We start from the raw sequence: 22226 nt of genomic DNA, 5'->3' as shown, positions 1-22226 counted from the left end.
AGGGCCCATATTACACTGTTTAAAGGGCCCATATCACACTGTTTAAAGGGCCCATATTACACTGTTTAAAGGCCCATATGACACTGTTTAAAGGGCCCATATTACACTGTTTAAAGGGCCCATATTACACTGTTTAAAGGCCCATATGACACTGTTTAAAGGGCCCATATTACACTGTTTAAAGGGCCCATATTACACTGTTTAAAGGCCCAGATTACACTGTTTAAAGGCCCATATTACACTGTTTAAAGGGCCCATATTACACTGTTTAAAGGCCCATATTACACTGTTTAAAGGGCCATATTACACTGTTTAAAGGGCCCATATTACACTGTTTAAAGGCCCATATTACACTGTTTAAAGGCCCATATTACACTGTTTAAAGGGCCCATATTACACTGTTTAAAGGGCCCATATTACACTGTTTAAAGGGCCCATATTACACTGTTTAAAGGGCCCATATTACACTGTTTAAAGGGCCCATATTACACTGTTTAAAGGCCCATATTACACTGTTTAAAGGCCCATATTACACTGTTTAAAGGGCCATATTACACTGTTTAAAGGGCCCATATTACACTGTTTAAAGGCCCATATTACACTGTTTAAAGGCCCATATTACACTGTTTAAAGGGCCCATATTACACTGTTTAAAGGCCCATGTTACACTGTTTAAAGGCCCATATTACACTGTTTAAAGGGCCCATATTACACTGTTTAAAGGCCCATGTTACACTGTTTAAAGGGCCCATGTTACACTGTTTAAAGGCCCATATGACACTGTTTAAAGGGCCCATATTACACTGTTTAAAGGGCCCATATTACACTGTTTAAAGGCCCATATTACACTGTTTAAAGGCCCATATTACACTGTTTAAAGGCCCATATTACACTGTTTAAAGGGCCCATGTTACACTGTTTAAAGGCCCATATTACACTGTTTAAAGGCCCATATTACACTGTTTAAAGGCCCATGTTACACTGTTTAAAGGGCCCATATTACACTGTTTTAAGGGCCCATATTACACTGTTTAAAGGGCCCATATTACACTGTTTAAAGGGCCCATATTACACTGATTAAAGGGCCCATATCACACTGTTTAAAGGCCCATATTACACTGTTTAAAGGGCCATATTACGCTGTTTACAGGGCCCATATTACACTGTTTAAAGGGCCCATATCACACTGTTTAAAGGCCCATATTACACTGTTTAAAGGCCCATATTACACTGTTTAAAGGGCCATATTACACTGTTTAAAGGGCCATATTACACTGTTTAAAGGGCCATATTACACTGTTTAAAGGGCCCATATTACACTGTTTAAAGGGCCCATATTACACTGTTTAAAGGGCCCATATCACACTGTTTAAAGGGCCCATATTACACTGTTTAAAGGCCCATATGACACTGTTTAAAGGGCCCATATTACACTGTTTAAAGGGCCCATATTACACTGTTTAAAGGCCCATATGACACTGTTTAAAGGGCCCATATTACACTGTTTAAAGGGCCCATATTACACTGTTTAAAGGCCCAGATTACACTGTTTAAAGGCCCATATTACACTGTTTAAAGGGCCCATATTACACTGTTTAAAGGGCCCATATTACACTGTTTAAAGGGCCCATATTACACTGTTTAAAGGGCCCATATTACACTGTTTAAAGGCCCATATTACACTGTTTAAAGGCCCATATTACACTGTTTAAAGGGCCATATTACACTGTTTAAAGGGCCCATATTACACTGTTTAAAGGCCCATATTACACTGTTTAAAGGCCCATATTACACTGTTTAAAGGGCCCATATTACACTGTTTAAAGGCCCATGTTACACTGTTTAAAGGCCCATATTACACTGTTTAAAGGGCCCATATTACACTGTTTAAAGGCCCATGTTACACTGTTTAAAGGGCCCATATTACACTGTTTAAAGGGCCCATATTACACTGTTTAAAGGGCCCATATTACACTGTTTAAAGGCCCATATTACACTGTTTAAAGGCCCATATTACACTGTTTAAAGGCCCATATTACACTGTTTAAAGGGCCCATGTTACACTGTTTAAAGGCCCATATTACACTGTTTAAAGGCCCATATTACACTGTTTAAAGGCCCATGTTACACTGTTTAAAGGGCCCATATTACACTGTTTTAAGGGCCCATATTACACTGTTTAAAGGGCCCATATTACACTGTTTAAAGGGCCCATATTACACTGATTAAAGGGCCCATATCACACTGTTTAAAGGCCCATATTACACTGTTTAAAGGGCCATATTACGCTGTTTACAGGGCCCATATTACACTGTTTAAAGGGCCCATATTACACTGTTTAAAGGGCCCATATTACACTGTTTAAAGGGCCCATATCACACTGTTTAAAGGCCCATATTACACTGTTTAAAGGCCCATATTACACTGTTTAAAGGGCCATATTACACTGTTTAAAGGGCCATATTACACTGTTTAAAGGGCCATATTACACTGTTTAAAGGGCCCATATTACACTGTTTAAAGGGCCCATATTACACTGTTTAAAGGGCCCATATCACACTGTTTAAAGGGCCCATATTACACTGTTTAAAGGCCCATATGACACTGTTTAAAGGGCCCATATTACACTGTTTAAAGGGCCCATATTACACTGTTTAAAGGCCCATATGACACTGTTTAAAGGGCCCATATTACACTGTTTAAAGGGCCCATATTACACTGTTTAAAGGCCCAGATTACACTGTTTAAAGGCCCATATTACACTGTTTAAAGGGCCCATATTACACTGTTTAAAGGCCCATATTACACTGTTTAAAGGGCCCATATTACACTGTTTAAAGGCCCATATTACACTGTTTAAAGGCCCATATTACACTGTTTAAAGGCCCATATTACACTGTTTAAAGGGCCCATATTACACTGTTTAAAGGCCCATATTGCACTGTTTAAAGGCCCATATTACACTGTTTAAAGGCCCATGTTACACTGTTTAAAGGCCCATATCACACTGTTTAAAGGGCCCATATTACACTGTTTAAAGGGCCATATTACACTGTTTAAAGGGCCCATATTACACTGTTTAAAGGCCCATATTACACTGCTTAAAGGCCCATATTACACTGTTTAAAGGGCCCATATTACACTGTTTAAAGGGCCCATATTACACTGTTTAAAGGGCCCATATTACACTGTTTAAAGGGCCCATATTACACTGTTTAAAGGGCCCATATTACACTGTTTAAAGGCCCATATTACACTGTTTAAAGGCCCATATTACACTGTTTAAAGGCCCATATTACACTGTTTAAAGGGCCATATTACACTGTTTAAAGGCCCATATTACACTGTTTAAAGGCCCATATTACACTGTTTAAAGGGCCCATATTACACTGTTTAAAGGGCCCATGTTACACTGTTAAAGGCCCATATTACACTGTTTAAAGGCCCATATTACACTGTTTAAATGGCCCATATTACACTGTTTAAAGGGCCCATATTACACTGTTTAAAGGGCCCATATTACACTGTTTAAAGGGCCCATATTACACTGATTAAAGGGCCCATATCACACTGTTTAAAGGCCCATATTACACTGTTTAAAGGGCCATATTACGCTGTTTAAAGGGCCATATTACACTGTTTAAAGGGCCCATATTACACTGTTTAAAGGGCCCATATTACACTGTTTAAAGGGCCCATATTCACACTGTTTAAAGGCCCATATTACACTGTTTAAAGGCCCATATTACACTGTTTAAAGGGCCATATTACACTGTTTAAAGGGCCATATTACACTGTTTAAAGGGCCATATTACACTGTTTAAAGGGCCCATATTACACTGTTTAAAGGGCCCATATTACACTGTTTAAAGGGCCCATATCACACTGTTTAAAGGGCCCATATTACACTGTTTAAAGGCCCATGTGACACTGTTTAAAGGGCCCATATTACACTGTTTAAAGGGCCCATATTACACTGTTTAAAGGCCCATATGACACTGTTTAAAGGGCCCATATTACACTGTTTAAAGGGCCCATATTACACTGTTTAAAGGCCCAGATTACACTGTTTAAAGGCCCATATTACACTGTTTAAAGGGCCCATATTACACTGTTTAAAGGGCCCATATTACACTGTTTAAAGGCCCATATTACACTGTTTAAAGGCCCATATTACACTGTTTAAAGGCCCATATTACACTGTTTAAAGGCCCATATTACACTGTTTAAAGGGCCCATATTACACTGTTTAAAGGCCCATATTGCACTGTTTAAAGGCCCATATTACACTGTTTAAAGGCCCATGTTACACTGTTTAAAGGCCCATATCACACTGTTTAAAGGGCCCATATTACACTGTTTAAAGGGCCATATTACACTGTTTAAAGGGCCCATATTACACTGTTTAAAGGCCCATATTACACTGCTTAAAGGCCCATATTACACTGTTTAAAGGGCCCATATTACACTGTTTAAAGGGCCCATATTACACTGTTTAAAGGGCCCATATTACACTGTTTAAAGGGCCCATATTACACTGTTTAAAGGGCCCATATTACACTGTTTAAAGGCCCATATTACACTGTTTAAAGGCCCATATTACACTGTTTAAAGGCCCATATTACACTGTTTAAAGGGCCCATATTACACTGTTTAAAGGCCCATATTACACTGTTTAAAGGCCCATATTACACTGTTTAAAGGGCCCATATTACACTGTTTAAAGGCCCATGTTACACTGTTTAAAGGCCCATATTACACTGTTTAAAGGGCCCATATTACACTGTTTAAAGGCCCATATTACACTGTTTAAAGGGCCCATATTACACTGTTTAAAGGGCCATATTACACTGTTTAAAGGGCCCATATTACACTGTTTAAAGGGCCCATATTACACTGTTTAAAGGGCCCATATTACACTGTTTAAAGGGCCCATATTACACTGTTTAAAGGGCCCATATTACACTGTTTAAAGGCCCATATTACACTGTTTAAAGGCCCATATTACACTGTTTAAAGGGCCCATATTACACTGTTTAAAGGGCCCATATTACACTGTTTAAAGGCCCATATTACACTGTTTAAAGGGCCCATATTACACTGTTTAAAGGCCCATATTACACTGTTTAAAGGGCCCATATTACACTGTTTAAAGGCCCATATTACACTGTTTAAAGGGCCCATATTACACTGTTTAAAGGGCCCATATTACACTGTTTAAAGGCCCATATTACACTGTTTAAAGGCCCATATTACACTGTTTAAAGGGCCCATGTTACACTGTTTAAAGGCCCATATTACACTGTTTAAAGGCCCAGATTACACTGTTTAAAGGGCCCAGATTACACTGTTTAAAGGCCCATATTACACTGTTTAAAGGCCCATATTACACTGTTTAAAGGGCCCATATTACACTGTTTAAAGGGTCCATATTACACTGTTTAAAGGGCCCATATTACACTGTTTAAAGGGCCCATATTACACTGTTTAAAGGCCCATATTACACTGTTTAAAGGGCCCATATTACACTGTTTAAAGGCCCATATTACATTGTTTAAAGGGAGGGCATCTGACACACTGGTCTTGTTGCAGGAGGCTCCGTACATGATGTTGAAGAAGAACCATGAGCAGTTTGTGGGGAACGACCGGTACGAGGGATACTGCGCCGAGCTGGCGGCGGAAATCGCCAAACACGTGGGATTCTCATATCGTCTGGAGCTGGTCGGAGACGGGAAGTACGGAGCCCGGGACGCCGAGTCCAAGATGTGGAACGGCATGGTGGGAGAGCTGGTGTACGGGGTGAGCGAAACAAGCACGCCCAAAACAGGCCTGCTTTAGACCTGGTTTAGTCCTGGTTTAGTCCTGGTTTAGCTCTGGTTTAGTCCTGGTTTAGCTCTGGTTTAGTCCTGGTTTAGCTCTGGTTTAGTCCCGGTTTAGTCCTGGTTTAGTCCTGGTTTAGCTCTGGTTTAGCTCTGGTTTAGTCCTGGTTTAGTCCTGGTTTAGTCCTGGTTTAGCTCTGGTTTAGTCCCGGTTTAGTCCTGGTTTAGTCCTCCTTTAGTCCCGGTTTAGTCCTGGTTTAGTCCTCCTTTAGTCCTGGTTTAGTCCCGGTTTAGTCCTGGTTTAGTCCTGGTTTAGCTCTGGTTTAGTCCTGGTTTAGCTCTGGTTTAGTCCTGGTTTAGTCCTGGTTTAGCTCTGGTTTAGCTCTGGTTTAGTCCTGGTTTAGTCCTGGTTTAGTCCTGGTTTAGTCCTGGTTTAGCTCTGGTTTAGTCCCGGTTTAGTCCTGGTTTAGTCCTCCTTTAGTCCTGGTTTAGTCCTGTTTTAGTCCTGGTTTAGTCCCGGTTTAGTCCTCCTTTAGTCCTGGTTTAGTCCCGGTTTAGTCCTGTTTTAGTCCTGGTTTAGCTCTGGTTTAGCTCTGGTTTAGTCCTGGTTTAGTCCTGTTTTAGTCCTGGTTTAGTCCTGTTTTAGTCCCGGTTTAGTCCTGGTTTAGTCCTGCTTTAGCAGGCGGACGTGGCTCCTCTGACCATCACGCTGGTAGATGGTAGGGCATCTGACTCTTTCCCTCTCTCTCTGCAGCAGGCGGACGTGGCGGTGGCTCCTCTGACCATCACGCTGGTTCGGGAGCAGGTCATCGACTTCTCCAAACCCTTCATGTCTCTGGGAATCTCCATCATGATCAAAAAACCCACCAAGTCCAAACCCGGCGTGTTCTCCTTCCTCGACCCGCTCGCCTACGAGATCTGGATGTGCATCGTGTTCGCCTACATCGGAGTCAGCGTCGTGCTCTTCCTGGTCAGGACGCCGCGCTGGGGGCGGGGTTACGAACGCTCTGAAATGAAAATCAAAATGTTACACGTGTGTGCTTCAGGTGAGCCGCTTCAGCCCGTACGAGTGGAAGGGGGAGGAGTCTGAGGAGGAGGAGGAGGGGCCGGACTGCGGGGCCAGGAGAACTCCGCCCAAAGAAAACCAAAACAGCTCCTCTGACCCAGACCAGAGTCCAGGTAGGGCATCTGACACACAGGGAGGGCATCTGACACACAGGGAGGGCATCTGACACACACAGGGAGGGCATCTGACACACGGGGAGGGCATCTGACACACACGGGGAGGGCATCTGACACGCGGGGAGGGCATCTGACACACAGGGAGGGCATCTGACACACAGGGAGGGCATCTGACTCTTGTGCTCGTGTTTCAGACGGCCAGAAGGAGGAGCCAGAGTACACCAACGACTTTGGGATCTTTAACTCTCTGTGGTTTTCTCTGGGAGCGTTTATGCAGCAAGGATGTGACATCTCACCAAGGTCAGAACATGCTAACAACATGCTAACAACATGATAAAGGCAGGCTAACAACATGCTAACAACATGATAACAACATGCTAACAACATGATAAAGGCAGGCTAACAACATGCTAACAACATGCTAACAACATGCTAAAAACATGATAAAGGCAGGCTAACAACATGCTAACAACATGATAACAAAATGCTAACAACATGATAAAGGCAGGCTAACAACATGCTAACAACATGCTAACAACATGATAAAGGCAGGCTAACAACATGCTAACAACATGATAACAACATGCTAACAACATGATAAAGGCAGGCTAACAACATGCTAACAACATGCTAACAACATGATAACAACATGTTAACAACATGATAACAACATGCTAACAACATGATAACAACATGCTAACAAAATTATAAAGGCAGGCTAACAACATGATAAAGGATTTCATCTTGGTCTGAAAAATGAGTATATTAAAATAAACATGCTAACAACATGCTAACAACATGCTAACCACAAGCTAACAACACACCCAGGTCAGAACACACTAAAGACAAGCTAAAGACATGCTAACAGCACAGACACTTCAGAGTGTTTTACAGGCTCTGTCCAGTGGCAGCGTGTGACGCTGAAAAGGCTGGCGTCCCCCATGGCGTTGTGGGCGGAGCCAAAGGTGAAGCGCCTAAATGCACCAAGACACATTTTTTGAGGAAGGAGATATCTAAGCTTTTCTTCTTAACGGGACTTAACCAAATATTTATTTATTTTTTATTGTTCTGCTGCTGTGAAGCTTTGACTGTTTATATAAACGGACAGAGATAACCTGCCGCCACCGCATTTCAAACAGGAAGTGATCATGGTGCACTTCCTGCTCCATCGACTCTGACTCCAGTTCACTTTCTGTGTAAAAACTCCTCTCCTCTCTCTGTCTCCTCTCTGTGTCCCCTCTGTCCTCTCTGTGTCCCCTCTGTCCTCTCTCTGTCTCTGCTGCTTCAGACTCATTCTGGTCTTAAATGTTCGTATTAACCCTCTACATGATCCTGGGGTTTTTATTTCACTATTGTGTCTGTAAATCAAGATCTGAACATTAATAACAGACAAATCAGGTCCTTCTGTCCCCGACATCGCTCCTGTTAGCGTTAGCAACAGGTTTGATTGACAGTGTTGCTAAGCAAGACACACAAGACACACCAAGACACACCAAGACATACAAGACACACCAAGACACACCAAGACATACAAGACACACCAAGACATACAAGACACACCAAGACACACAAGACACACCAAGACACACAAGACACACCAAGACATACAAGACACACCAAGACACACCAAGACATACAAGACACACCAAGACATACAAGACACACCAAGACACACAAGACACACCAAGACACACAAGACACACCAAGACACACAAGACACACCAAGACATACAAGACACACCAAGACATACAAGACACACCAAGACACACAAGACACACCAAGACACACAAGACACAACAAGACACACAAGACACACCAAGACACACAAGACACACCAAGACACACAAGACACAACAAGACACAACAAGACACACCAAGACACACAAGACACACCAAGACACAACAAGACACACCAAGACACACAAGACACAACAAGACATACAAGACACACAAGACACACCAAGACACACCAAGACACACCAAGACACACAAGACACAACAAGACATACAAGACACAACAAGACACACCAAGACACACAAGACACACCAAGACACAACAAGACACACCAAGACACACAAGACACAACAAGACACACAAGACACACAAGACACACCAAGACACAACAAGACACACAAGACACACAAGACACACCAAGACACACAAGACACACCAAGACACACCAAGACACACAAGACACACCAAGACACACAAGACACACAAGACACACCAAGACACACTAGACACACCAAGACACACCAAGACACAACAAGACACACCAAGACACAACAAGACACAACAAGACACACCAAGACACACCAAGACACACCAAGACACACTAGACACACCAAGACACACAAGACACACCAAGACACACCACGACACATTAAGACACATGTTTTTAGACGTGACAGCTCTTTACACTTGTATATTACACTTTCTTTCTTTTTTTTCTAGATTGGAGGGAGCTGTGGGGCATTGAACGTTCTTCCTTTTCTAGGGGAGGCTAGGTCCCCCTCAAACTCCAGTTTTAGTATCGAGTAGGATCAGAGTTTCGATACTTTTGACAGCTCTCATCTGTTCCACGGAGAGACTGTTTCTTCTCCCTGATTATTCTGGTGAAATACAAACTATTTAAATGACTAAACTTACCCAAACAATAGAAATCTTGAATATTTTATGGCTCTATTAGTGAGAATCTCCTCCTTAGATGAAATTACTGAGGCTTAAATGAAGCGCTGGTGTAATCTGAACTCATTAAGTGTTTAATTATCCCCAGAGGACAAACTCTGAGCGCCAAGTCGGAATGACGCCATTATTCCCAAACGGCCAACAGCTAAAACACGGAATTTTAAAGATTTGTTTAGAAAAGAACTGGATCCACTTTACAAAATGTCCTCCCTGCAGCAAGACCTGGTTTAGACCTGGTTTACTCCTGGTTTAGTCCTGGTTTAGTCCTGGTTTAGTCCTGGTTTAGTCCTGGTTCAGTCCTGGTCTAGTCCTGGTCTAGTCCTGGTTTAGTCCTGGTTTAGTCCTGGTTCAGTCCTGGTTTAGACCTGGTTTAGTCCTGGTTTAGACCTGTTTTAGTCCAGGTTTAGTCCTGGTTCAGTCCTGGTTTAGACCTGGTTTAGTCCTGGTTTAGACTTGGTTTAGTCCTGGTTTAGACCTGTTTTAGTCCTGGTTCAGTCCTTAGTTCCTGTGGCTTTACAGTGAAAGTGGCGTTGGAGCTTTGGTGGAGAGGGGAGATGAAGGGACACGCCCTGAAGATACAAACCCCCACCAACATTTACACACATCACATCATCAGGGCACAACCAGGACTGAACCAGGACTAAACCAGGACTAAACCAGGACTGAACCAGGACTGAACCAGGACTGAACCAGGACTAAAGCAGGACTAAACCAGGACTGAACCAGGACTGAACCAGGACTAAAGCAGGACTAAACCAGGACTGAACCAGGACTGAACCAGGACTGAACCAGGACTAAACCAGGACTGAACCAGGACTAAACCAGGACTGAACCAGGACTGAACCAGGACTGAACCAGGACTGAACCAGGACTAAACCAGGACTGAACCAGGACTAAAGCAGGACTGAACCAGGACTAAAGCAGGACTGAACCAGGACTGAACCAGGACTAAAGCAGGACTGAACCAGGACTAAACCAGGACTAAACCAGGACTAAACCAGGACTGAACCAGGACTAAAGCAGGACTAAACCAGGACTAAACCTGGTTTAGTCCTGGTTGTGCCCTGATGATGTGATGTGTGTAAATGTTGGTGGGGGTTTGTATCTTCAGGGCGTGTCCCTTCAGCTCCTGTCAGGTCCATATTTTGGTGCATAAATTCTATCTGCATTGGTTCTTTTTCACTTCACTGATGGATTCATCCATCCATCCATCTTCTTCCTCTTATCCGGGGCCGGGTCGCGGGGGCATCAGTCTCAGCAGGGACTCCCAAACTTCCCTCACCCCAGACACGTCCTCCAGCTCCTCTGGTGGGATCCCAAGACCTTCCCAGCTCAGAGACATAGTCCCTCCAGCGTGTCCTGGGTCTTCCCCGGGGCCTCCTCCCGGTGGGACATGCCCAGAACACCTCCCTAGGGAGGCGTCCAGGAGGCGTCCTGAGCAGATGCTGATGTAAAAGTGAAATAACATCGTGATGGGATAGTGCTGAATATTTATCAAACCCGATTCTGATATATCGATGTAAACCTGTTGTCCGTGCTCTGTACGAGCTGACTCCGCCTCCTGGTTGCAGGTCTCTGTCCGGGCGCATTGTGGGCGGAGTCTGGTGGTTCTTCACGCTCATCATCATCTCCTCGTACACGGCGAACCTGGCGGCCTTCCTGACCGTGGAGCGCATGGTGTCTCCCATCGAGAGCGCCGAGGATCTCGCCAAACAGACGGAGATCGCCTACGGAACGCTGGACGGAGGTTCCACCAAAGAGTTCTTCAGGGTCGGTCCTGGTTCAGTCCTGGTTTAGTTCTGGATTAGTTCAGGCTTAATCCTGGTTCAGTCCTTGTCCTGGACCCCTCGCCCCCTGTTACCCCTCGCCCCATGTGACCCCTCGTTCCCTGTGACCCCTTGCCCCCTGTGACCCCTCGTTCCCTGTGACCCCTCGCCCCCTGTGACCCCTCGCCCCCTGTGACCCCTCACCCCCTGTGACCCCTCACCCCCTGTGACCCTCACTGCTCTAATGCCCCTGACCCTTTTTCTTTCCTGGTGCAGAGGTCAAAGATCGCGGTCTTTGAGAAGATGTGGTCGTACATGCGGAGCGCCGAGCCGACCGTGTTTGTGAAAAACACAAACGAAGGAGTGATCCGAGTCCGGAAGTCCAAAGGAAAGTACGCCTACCTCCTGGAGTCCGCCATGAACGAGTACATCGAGCAGAGGAAGCCCTGCGACACCATGAAAGTGGGCGGGAACCTGGACTCCAAAGGCTACGGGGTGGCCACGCCCAAGGGCTCCCCCCTCAGGTAACACCTCTGTACTACATGTGTGTGTAGGACCATATAAGGGCGGGGCCTGTGTGAGCGCCGCAAAAACACGGAGGAGACGAGGCAAAAGGACGGAACAGAGTCCTACAGACACATTTATATACACGTCTGGGGGGGGGCGGAGCCTGGAGGACTAAAGGGGAGGAGGGGCGGAGCCTAGAGGACTAAAGGGGAGCGTGAGGAGGGGCGGAGCCTAGAGGACTAAAGGGGAGGAGGGGCGGAGCCTAGAGGACTAAAGGGAAGAGTGAGGAGGGGCGGAGCCTAGAGGACTAAAGGGAAGAGTGAGGAGGGGCGGAGCCTAGAGGACTAAAGGGAAGAGTGAGGAGGGGCGGAGCCTAGAGGACTAAAGGGAAGAGTGAGGAGGGGCGGAGCCTGGAGGACTAAAGGGAAGAGTGAGGAGGGGCGGAGCCTGGAGGACTAAAGGGGAGTGTGAGGAGGGGCGGAGCCTAGAGGACTAAAGGGAAGAGTGAGGAGGGGCGGAGCCTGGAGGACTAAAGGGGAGGAGGGGCGGAGCCTGGAGGACTAAAGGGGAGCGTGAGGAGGGGCGGAGCCTAGAGGACTAAAGGGAAGAGTGAGGAGGGGCGGAGCCTGGAGGACTAAAGGGGAGAGTGAGGAGGGGCGGAGCCTGGAGGACTAAAGAGGAGCGTGAGGAGGGGCGGAGCCTAGAGGACTAAAGGGGAGCGTGAGGAGGGGCGGAGCCTAGAGGACTAAAGGGAAGAGTGAGGAGGGGCGGAGCCTGGAGGACTAAAGGGGAGCGTGAGGAGGGGCGGAGCCTAGAGGACTAAAGGGGAGCGTGAGGAGGGGCGGAGCCTGGAGGACTAAAGGGGAGCGTGAGGAGGGGCGGAGCCTAGAGGACTAAAGGGGAGAGTGAAGGGGGCGGGGTCTGGAGGGATAAGGGACAGTGTGATTGGTGGTGTTTGTGGTCAGTCCTGGGTCAAATGCAGCGGGTCAGAACATTACAGACTGTAGCTTTAAAAGGATTATACCATCATGAAATATCAAGTCATGTGACATGTCCAATCGTCCACCTGTCCAAGTGTCCAAATGTCCAACTGTCCCATTGTCCACCTGTCCACCTGTCCCACTGTCCATCTGTCCCACTGTCCACCTGTCCACCTGTCCCACTGTCCAACTGTCCCACTGTCCACCTGTCCATCTGTCCCACTGTCCACCTGTCCACCTGTCCAACTGTCCCACGATCCAATAGTCCAGTCGTCCAATAATCTAACTGTCCTATAGTCCAGGCTCCTCCATGTTTTTACGGTGAAATGGTTTTAATTTGTTTATTTGTTTATTTGTTTGTCGAGCTGTTGTGACCTGTTTGTTTAAAGTAAACAAGAGTTTGTCACGTCATGTGATTAAATAACTACACGATTTTAAAGGCACAGTACGACCTCAAGAAAGAGCTTTAAAATACACTCAGTGAAATGTTACAGAACAGAGCTTTAAAATACACTCAGTGAAATGTTACAGAATAGAGCTTTAAGTCAGTGAAATGTTACAGGATAGAGCTTTAAGTCAGTGAAATGTTACAGGATAGAGCTTTAAGTCAGTGAAATGTTACAGAATAGAGCTTTAAGTCAGTGAAATGTTACAGGATAGAGCTTTAAGTCAGTGAAATGTTACAGGATAGAGCTTTAAGTCAGTGAAATGTTACAGGATAGAGCTTTAAGTCAGTGAAATGTTACAGAACAGAGCTTTAAGTCAGTGAAATGTTACAGAACAGAGCTTTAAGTCACATCCTCAGTGAAATGTTACAGAATAGAGCTTTAAGTCAGTGAAATGTTACAGAATAGAGCTTTAAGTCAGTGAAATGTTACAGGATAGAGCTTTAAGTCAGTGAAATGTTACAGAATAGAGCTTTAAGTCAGTGAAATGTTACAGAATAGAGCTTTAAGTCAGTGAAATGTTACAGGATAGAGCTTTAAGTCAGTGAAATGTTACAGGATAGAGCTTTAAGTCAGTGAAATGTTACAGGATAGAGCTTTAAGTCAGTGAAATGTTGGATGTATTTTTCTGTTGTGTGGTGTCAGTGTCTGTTAATCTGTGTGTCCTGTCTCTCTCCCCATGTCCCTGTCTGTCTCTTTTCTCTCTGTTTCTCTCTGTCCCTCCTTCTTCCTCCTTCTGTCTTTCTTCTTCTCTCTCTTTTCTTTCTCTTTCCCTCCTCTCCCTTTGTCTCCCCCCTTCTTTCCCTCCCTCTCTCTCTCCTCTTGATCTCGCTGTCCATCTCTCCCTCCTTTCCCTCTCCTCTCCTCCTGTTTTTGTCCCTACATGTCCCTCCCTCTCTTCTCCTCTTCCTCTTCTGCTTTGTCCATCTCTCTGCCACACCCCTCTCTCTCTCTCTCTCTCTCTCTCTCTCTCTCTTTCTCTCCGTCTGTCACATGTTTTTCTCTGTCTTTTTTGTGTCTCTGGCTTTGTGCTTTGGTCTGATAATTCTGACTGTTTAAACATCTGCCACATGGCATGAATGTCGCTGTCAGGGAGGGCATCTGACATACAGGGAGGGCATCTGACACACGGGGAGGGCATCTGACACACGGGGAGGGCATCTGACACACGGGGAGGGCATCTGACACACGGTGAGGGCATCTGACACACGGGGAGGGCATCTGACACACGGGGAGGGCATCTGACACACGGGGAGGGCATCTGACACACACGGGGAGGGCATCTGACACACGGGGAGGGCATCTGACATACAGGGAGGGCATCTGACACACGGGGAGGGCATCTGACACACGGGGAGGGCATCTGACACACGGGGAGGGCATCTGACACACGGGTAGGGCATCTGACACACACGGGGAGGGCATCTGACACACGGGGAGGGCATCTGACACAGTTCCCCCTGACAGCTTCATCTGTTCTTTTCTCAGTGGTTTCATGTTTGTTTGAAGTGACACAGACACAAACACTTCTGCTTTTGTCAGACAGAAAATCAAAGTCAAACCCCGGCTCCCGGGGCCTAAACATGGACGCTCACTCAAATTAATCGGCCCAACTCAACGGCGCACGTCTCTAGATTAGCCTTTAGCGGCTAGTACGTCTGTGCTGCCAGTGAGTATGTGCAGTAGTGCTCCCCTCGCACAGACACGTTATCACTCTGAAAATAAAACTAAATCCAACCTTTGTGAAAGCTGTAGGTCAGTCCCTGTCAGTCCCTGTCAGTCCCTGTCAGTCCCTGTCAGCTCCTGTCAGTCCCTGTCAGTCCCTGTCAGTCCCTGTCAGCTCCTGTCAGTCGATGCATTAGTCTAAAACAGTCATGCCCAAACTGTGGCCCGGGGACCAAATGCTGCCCTCAGACCAGTTTTTCTTGGCCCATATTTACCATAAACTTTTTACTGTACTTTTCTGAAAATCTTACTGCCCATCTCAAATACTGAATGTTTCCCATTGAGGATGTGAGCGTGAACCAAGGCCCAGTGTCTCAGTCTAACTGGTAATAAAAACACATATTTGAAGTACTGTCTGTGTCGGTGACCAGACTGTGGGCCTCAGTCGGCCTCAATCGGCCTCAGTCGGCCTCAGCCAGCCTCAGTCGGCCTGAGTCGGCCTGAGTCGGCCTCAGTTGGCCTGAGTCGGCCTCAGCCAGCCTCAATCGACCTGAGTCGGCCTCAGTTGGCCTGAGTCGGCCTCAGCCAGCCTCAGTCGGCCTGAGTCGGCCTGAGCCGGCCTCAATCGGCCTCAGTCGGCCTGAGTCGGCCTAAGCCAGCCTCAGTCGGCCTGAGTCGGCCTGAGTCGGCCTCAATCGGCCTGAGTCGGCCTGAGTCGGCCTGAGTCGGCCTCAGACGGCCTCAGTCGGCCTGAGTCGGCCTCAGTGGGCCTCAGTCGGCCTGAGTCGGCCTCAGTCGGCCTCAGTCGGCCTGAGTCGGCCTCAGTCGGCCTGAGCCGGCCTGAGTCGGCCTCAATCGGCCTGAGTCGGCCTGAGTCGGCCTCAGTTGGCCTGAGTCGGCCTCAGCCAGCCTCAATCGACCTGAGTCGGCCTCAGTTGGCCTGAGTCGGCCTCAGCCAGCCTCAGTCGGCCTGAGTCGGCCTGAGCCGGCCTCAATCGGCCTCAGTCGGCCTGAGTCGGCCTAAGCCAGCCTCAGTCGGCCTGAGTCGGCCTGAGTCGGCCTCAATCGGCCTGAGTCGGCCTGAGTCGGCCTGAGTCGGCCTCAGACGGCCTCAGTCGGCCTGAGTCGGCCTCAGTGGGCCTCAGTCGGCCTGAGTCGGCCTCAGTCGGCCTCAGTCGGCCTGAGTCGGCCTCAGTCGGCCTGAGCCGGCCTGAGTCGGCCTCAATCGGCCTGAGTCGGCCTGAGTCGGCCTCAGTCGGCCTCAGACGGCCTCAGTCGGCCTCAGTGGGCCTCAGTCGGCCTGAGTCGGCCTCAGTCGGTCTGAGTCGGCCTCAGTCGGCCTGAGTCGGCCTCAGTCGGCCTCAGTCGGCCTCAGTCGGCCTCAGTCGGCCTCAGTTGGCCTGAGTCGGCCTCAGTCGGCCTCAGTCGGCCTCAGTTGGCCTGAGTCGGCCTCAGCCAGCCTCAATCGACCTGAGTCGGCCTCAGTCGGCCTCAGCTTTGTCTGTGTTTTTATATCTGGCCTTTAATGAGAAAAGTTTGGACACCCCTGTTATAAACTCTTTTTATTTTAAAACTACACACATTAGTCCTTCGCCCCTCACTCTGTAGTAGTGAAATACTTTGATACTTTGACATCAACGTTCTCTAGGGGTGTGATGCTAACTGAAGCACTGTTCTGTCTGAAGCTCAAAATCTGACGCAAAATCTGACCATAAAGAACTGACTGAACTCCAACAGATGATCTGACCTGTGCTGTCAAACAAGTTCCTCTCAAATAACTTTACAGTCACACCTTAACTAGCATTAGCATTAGCATTAGCATTAGCATTAGCATTAGCCGACAGTTTTTCAGTGAGTCCCTCTCACCTTTTTGTTTAAAATCAAACTCCTGAACAGGACCATGAGCTCCGACCAACCACAGGCTCCTGAATATGATCTTTTAAGCACTTGAGGTTTTTCACACGATATAAAAACTTGTCAGTGTTTGGTAATGTTCACATCTTGCTTATCTGTGCCACTGGCCCCTCCCTCTGGCCCCTCCCACTGCCGTCACACAGTTTTGGTCGAGAGAAAACCTCTGAGGGTCTGACCCGTCCTGATAAAAGCAGCAGTGTCTCCTCTGTGTCGGTGCCATGTTTTTATCATGTTTTTATCATGTTTTTATCGTGTTTTTATCGTGTTTTTATCATGTTTTTATCATGTTTTTATCATGTGTTTATCACGTGTTTATGATTTATTTTTGTGATTTATTTTTGTGAATTATGATGACGATGGTTTCTGTCTGAAGGTTGTGTCTCTGAGCCGTGGAAAAAGTTTTGTTTTCTCTCATAAACAAACTCCATTTTAATCAGACTGAAAGGCTCTAAAGTCACTCAAAAAGAAATGGCTTCTGTTGCTTTTTAAATGTTTATGTTGAAACAAATCAAATCCTTTTTAAGATTGTCTAAATATATTCAACATCTAATAGTCAAGTTTAGTCAAGAGGTGTCCTGCAATTTACTTTTTTTCCCATGTTATATAGAGGCTTAGATGACATCCATGTTTGAGTAATCTAGTGATCTCTATTCAAACCCTCCTTACAGTTAGCAGTACAGCCTGCATCACCCACGCTCCACACGACAATTCTCCATAAATATACAAAAACGATACAAACTGTAAAAATAGTAAAATACCTCATCTTTAATATTTTAATTATAGACAAAACACTGATTTGATTGATTGATCTATTTATTTTTTGCCAAAGATGGAAAACAAACCTCTTTCTCGTCCTTTTGTTCTGAACGTTTGTGTCACGTTTCATGTTTTTACATTTGGTCTTTTCAGAGTTTGTCATTGCTGTGGCTCACAGGAGGAGACGTTACATCATAACATCAATATTTTACAAATGGAACAGATTTAAAGTGATCCTCCTGTTTGCTCCAGCAACAAATTATTTAGTTTCATTTAGTGGAAAATGTTTGATCTGTTTCTCAACCTGCTCCTGTCGGCCATCTTAGACCCCAGACGTCAGAGATAAGACGTTTTCTCAGGTTTAAAATAGAAATTAAGTTTCACATTTTATTCATTGTAAAACTGTAAAACTGAACTAAAATATTTTAAAGGAGACAACGGCTCAGAGTCAGGTGAGTGCCGGTGCGACATACGCCACTGCAGCGTACGGAAGTGCGACATACGGAAGTGCGACATACGCCACTGCGACGTACGGAAGTGCGACATACGCAAGTGCGACATACGCCACTGCGACGTACAGAAGTGCGACATACGCCACTGCGACGTACAGAAGTGCGACATACGCCACTGCGACATACGCCACTGCGACATACGCCACTGCGACATACGCCGCTGCGACATACGCCACTGCGACATACGCCACTGCGACGTACAGAAGTGCGACATACGCCACTGCGACGTACGCCGCTGCGACATACGCCGCTGCGACATACGCCACTGCGACATACGCCACTGCGACGTACAGAAGTGCGACATACGCCACTGCGACGTACGCCGCTGCGACATACGCCGCTGCGACATACGCCGCTGCGACATACGCAAGTGCGACACACGCAAGTGCGACATACGCAAGTGCGACATACGCCACTGCGACATACGCCACTGTGACAGCTGTGTTTTATAACGTATAAAATGTGAAATCACAAACTGCGTCTGGTAGAGTTTAATACTTCTCCTTTAAGACACAGACACAGCACCTTTAATCATTCATGTGCCTTTTGTGTGACATAAATCAATCGAGAGGGGCCAGTTAGCGCCTCATCTGCACCACCCCTGAACACGAGAAGCATCACCAGAAACGAGTCTGCGGTTTCAAGATGGCAGACGTTTAAAGGCGGTTGAGAAGCAGAGCCTCTCGTTCAAACGTGTCTGGATGTAATGACGTTTCTGACTTTTAATTAGCTGCTTATTGTATATCGTCTCCATAGAAACCCAGTAAACTTGGCAGTGTTAAAACTGAACGAGCAGGGGCTGTTGGACAAACTTAAAAACAGATGGTGGTATGACAAAGGCGAGTGCGGCGTCGGGGGAGGGGACGCCAAGGTCAGCACCGCGACTGACCACTGCGGTAAACACGGCTCTCACCACGGGCAACCGGAACCGCTCGGCACGACACGGCACGACACGGGACAACACGGCACAGAACACGCCCAAAACGGTTCACTACAGTTTTATTTTCATCCAACAGACCAGTTCATCTGCAGTCGTCATCTGAAGAGTCACATGGCATATATGCCACTGCGACAGTGACGCTTTGTGTCGCTGTGACGTGTCGCGTCGCTGTGACGCGTTGCGCCGCTGTGACGCGTCGTGTCGCTGACGTCCACAGTCTGGCAGAGGAAGGGCAACAGCACCCCCTTCAGTCCAACATCTTCAGACCAACATGACACAACACAACAAACACCCTCGCTGCATAAAAGAGGCAGTTTATACTTTGCAGCTGATGTGAGTTTTTTTAGCAGTGTATGCTAATGTGTGCGTTGCGTCTCCATGGTAACTGCTGAACATTCAGAGATATACATGTAGAACACCCTCAGCGTGATGTCATTGCAAAGTCTCAATAGAAATCCGGAAACGTGCCAGTAATAAACTAAACCGAGACGAGGTGGGTGTTGCTGTCCCACACTTGGTATACTGTTCTGCAGAAGTGGGACTGCAGGGGGCGCTGCTGTCCTCTCCCAGAAGGACAAAGACACGTCACGGCAACATCACGTGACTCCTCCTCTGATGAACGCTGTGACGTCACTCAGGCCACGTCCAAACAAACTGGTCTGTTAGAAGAAAACAACTAAATTCTACAAAACCTTGGACAACATGGACGCACAAAAAAGATCTGAACAGTGATGGCCCCGGGCCCCAAAGTAAATTCATTTTACTCATAGACATTCAGAAAAATGAAATATTACATTAGCACATAGCTGGTTAGCACATACCTAGTTAGCATGTAGCTGGTTATCACGTAGTTGGTTAGCATGTAGTTGGTTAGCACATGGCTAGTTAGCCTTTGAACTCTTAATATCTGAAATTTTCCAAAAGTCTATGTGAAAAATGAATGATAATTTTCTTCCAGAAGCAGAGCGCCTTGGAGGTGGGCGGGGCTGCAGAGCTCCGTCATGAAAACGCCAAAACACTGTGCTGAAAATTGTTTTTTTTTTAAAGTTCATTAAGAGAACGTAAAAAGTGCTGGACTGAGGGTCAGCGTCTAAAGCCTTGGCCCGTTCTTCAGAAGAGTTTCATCTTGACTGACAGATGTTCGAGCCGTGATAATTATCACAGTCTGAGGTTCAGGAGCAAACTGTCTGAAACACGGCTCCCGTTTCATTTCTCTGGGTCTGAAATCGATGCAAAGGGCCTGTATCCAACTATCCCCATGTATCTGAGCATGTGTCTCCCCCTGGTGCACATGTAGTGTATAACCAGCTCTTGAGGTCAAAATAAGTCCAGTGTCCTGTCTGCTTCTAATTATCAAGTGTTTTATTGTCAAAGAATCAGGAAATGCGTGTTAGCATGCTAGTTATTACCATTACAGTAACAAAATTTAGACAACTGCAACCCTTTTGAACTGTTTTTCAAGGCCACTTCAGCGTACACACTTCATCCAATGTGTCCCTCAGACGTCCAGGTCTGATCCAGAGTAAAGCCAAAATTAAAATCTCTGGACAAATCGTTGTAGGACTGAAGACGTTTAGCTGCTCGTCAAAGACACTTCTTCAGGTTTGGTTAGAGTACTGCTGGACACTGCCTTATATCTGTCTGAAGGGGGCGCTAATGACACTGAAACTCCATTCAGAGTAAAGAGAGCGTAGTGAGCGTGAGAGAGAGACGAGAGAGAGCAGCTCAGGACACAGTCTGCTGTCCATCTCCATCTCAAACACACTGACCACTGCTTTGAACAGAGTGAGGGTCAGATCTGAGCCACAGAAAAGAAATGGATTGAGAGGAGAGTTAAAGAAGAGATTTTTGTTAGGAAAGACAATCCTTCCTTAAATAGGAATGGAGCCTGAGACATCACCTGTTCAACAGCACCGCGTCGTCATTTTGATACAAATGAAAAAAAAAAAGTGCTGCTGTAGTGTGACGTGCTGCTTACCTTCAACAGCTTCGCTCCAAATTGGCTCTTTGGTTGCTATGATACTTGTGGTTGGAATTCCTAATATGGAACTCTGCTCCAGATTCGGCTCTTCACCTGCTCCGGCCTCGATGTTGTGATGTCACTCTCTCTCAGTCACTTCTTTACACCGTCTGTCACTTTTCTAAAGCAGAAGTCAGACTTGTTTCTTTTTTTAAGTGACTCTAGATGAATATTGTGATTTAATATGTTATATATGTATAAATGAGAACATAATGATCCATAGAGATGAGAACCATAGAGACACAAGCTCAACAGGGCCATAGATCTGAGACGGGTCCCACGGCTCCTGTCTGGCTTAACCCAGAGACACCGAAGAACAGGTCAAATGCGGAGGACGCCCGGCCCCGCCCCCGTCCCGCCCACATGTGCCCGTTGCCGTGGCGATGCCGGTTGCCCACAGTGATATAGTAATACACATCTTGGCCGTAGGGAGTCAGACGCACAGATGGAGTATTAAATCATATCACTTTTGTTGGTTTTGTGTTAGCTCAGCTCTCACTGCTCTGTCAGCTTTTCTGCCGCTCCAATAACATAACATAACATCCTTCTGCATAATGTTATTTATGTTATTCCCTTTGCCCCGCCCCCTTTGCCCCGCCCCCTCCTCGCCGCTCGCCACGGTGCAGAATCCCGGTAAACCTGGCCGTGCTAAAGCTGAACGAGCAGGCGGTGTTAGACAAACTGAAAAACAAGTGGTGGTATGACAAGGGCGAGTGCGGACACAAGGACTCCGGGAGAAAGGTCAGTGCTGAGGGGCGAAACACCTCCACCCAAAACACCTCCACCCAAGAGTACACCCGAAACATACACCTGAAACATCTACACCCAAAACACCTCCACCCAAGAGTACACCCGAAACATACACCTGAAACACCTCCACCCAAAACACCTCCACCCAAGAGTACACCCGAAACATACACCTGAAACACCTCCACCCAAGAGTACACCCGAAACATACACCTGAAACATCTACACCCAAAACACCTCCACCCAAGAGTACACCCGAAACATACACCTGAAACACCTCCA

General features: G+C 46.6%; 1 protein-coding gene across 1 annotated transcript in view; it reads left to right on the top strand.

Annotated features, from left to right (window-relative positions):
• The window catches only part of LOC117381829 (glutamate receptor 1-like), a 51508-nt gene extending 29640 nt beyond the window's left edge, over positions 1 to 21868 (top strand). Inside the window, exons 10-17 of the mRNA XM_055226626.1 lie at positions 5593 to 5799; positions 6574 to 6789; positions 6866 to 7043; positions 7202 to 7301; positions 11263 to 11461; positions 11734 to 11981; positions 18994 to 19133; positions 21824 to 21868. Coding sequence (XP_055082601.1) covers positions 5593 to 5799; positions 6574 to 6789; positions 6866 to 7043; positions 7202 to 7301; positions 11263 to 11461; positions 11734 to 11981; positions 18994 to 19133; positions 21824 to 21834 — 1299 coding nt within the window. The 3' untranslated portion in view covers positions 21835 to 21868. The remainder of the gene's footprint in view (positions 1 to 5592; positions 5800 to 6573; positions 6790 to 6865; positions 7044 to 7201; positions 7302 to 11262; positions 11462 to 11733; positions 11982 to 18993; positions 19134 to 21823) is intronic.
• The last annotated feature ends 358 nt before the right edge of the window (positions 21869 to 22226 follow it).

Source organism: Periophthalmus magnuspinnatus, chromosome 14 (assembly GCF_009829125.3).
Source record: "Periophthalmus magnuspinnatus isolate fPerMag1 chromosome 14, fPerMag1.2.pri, whole genome shotgun sequence".
Lineage (NCBI taxonomy): Eukaryota > Metazoa > Chordata > Actinopteri > Gobiiformes > Gobiidae > Periophthalmus > Periophthalmus magnuspinnatus.
This window is presented reverse-complemented; position numbering and strand designations above follow the sequence as displayed.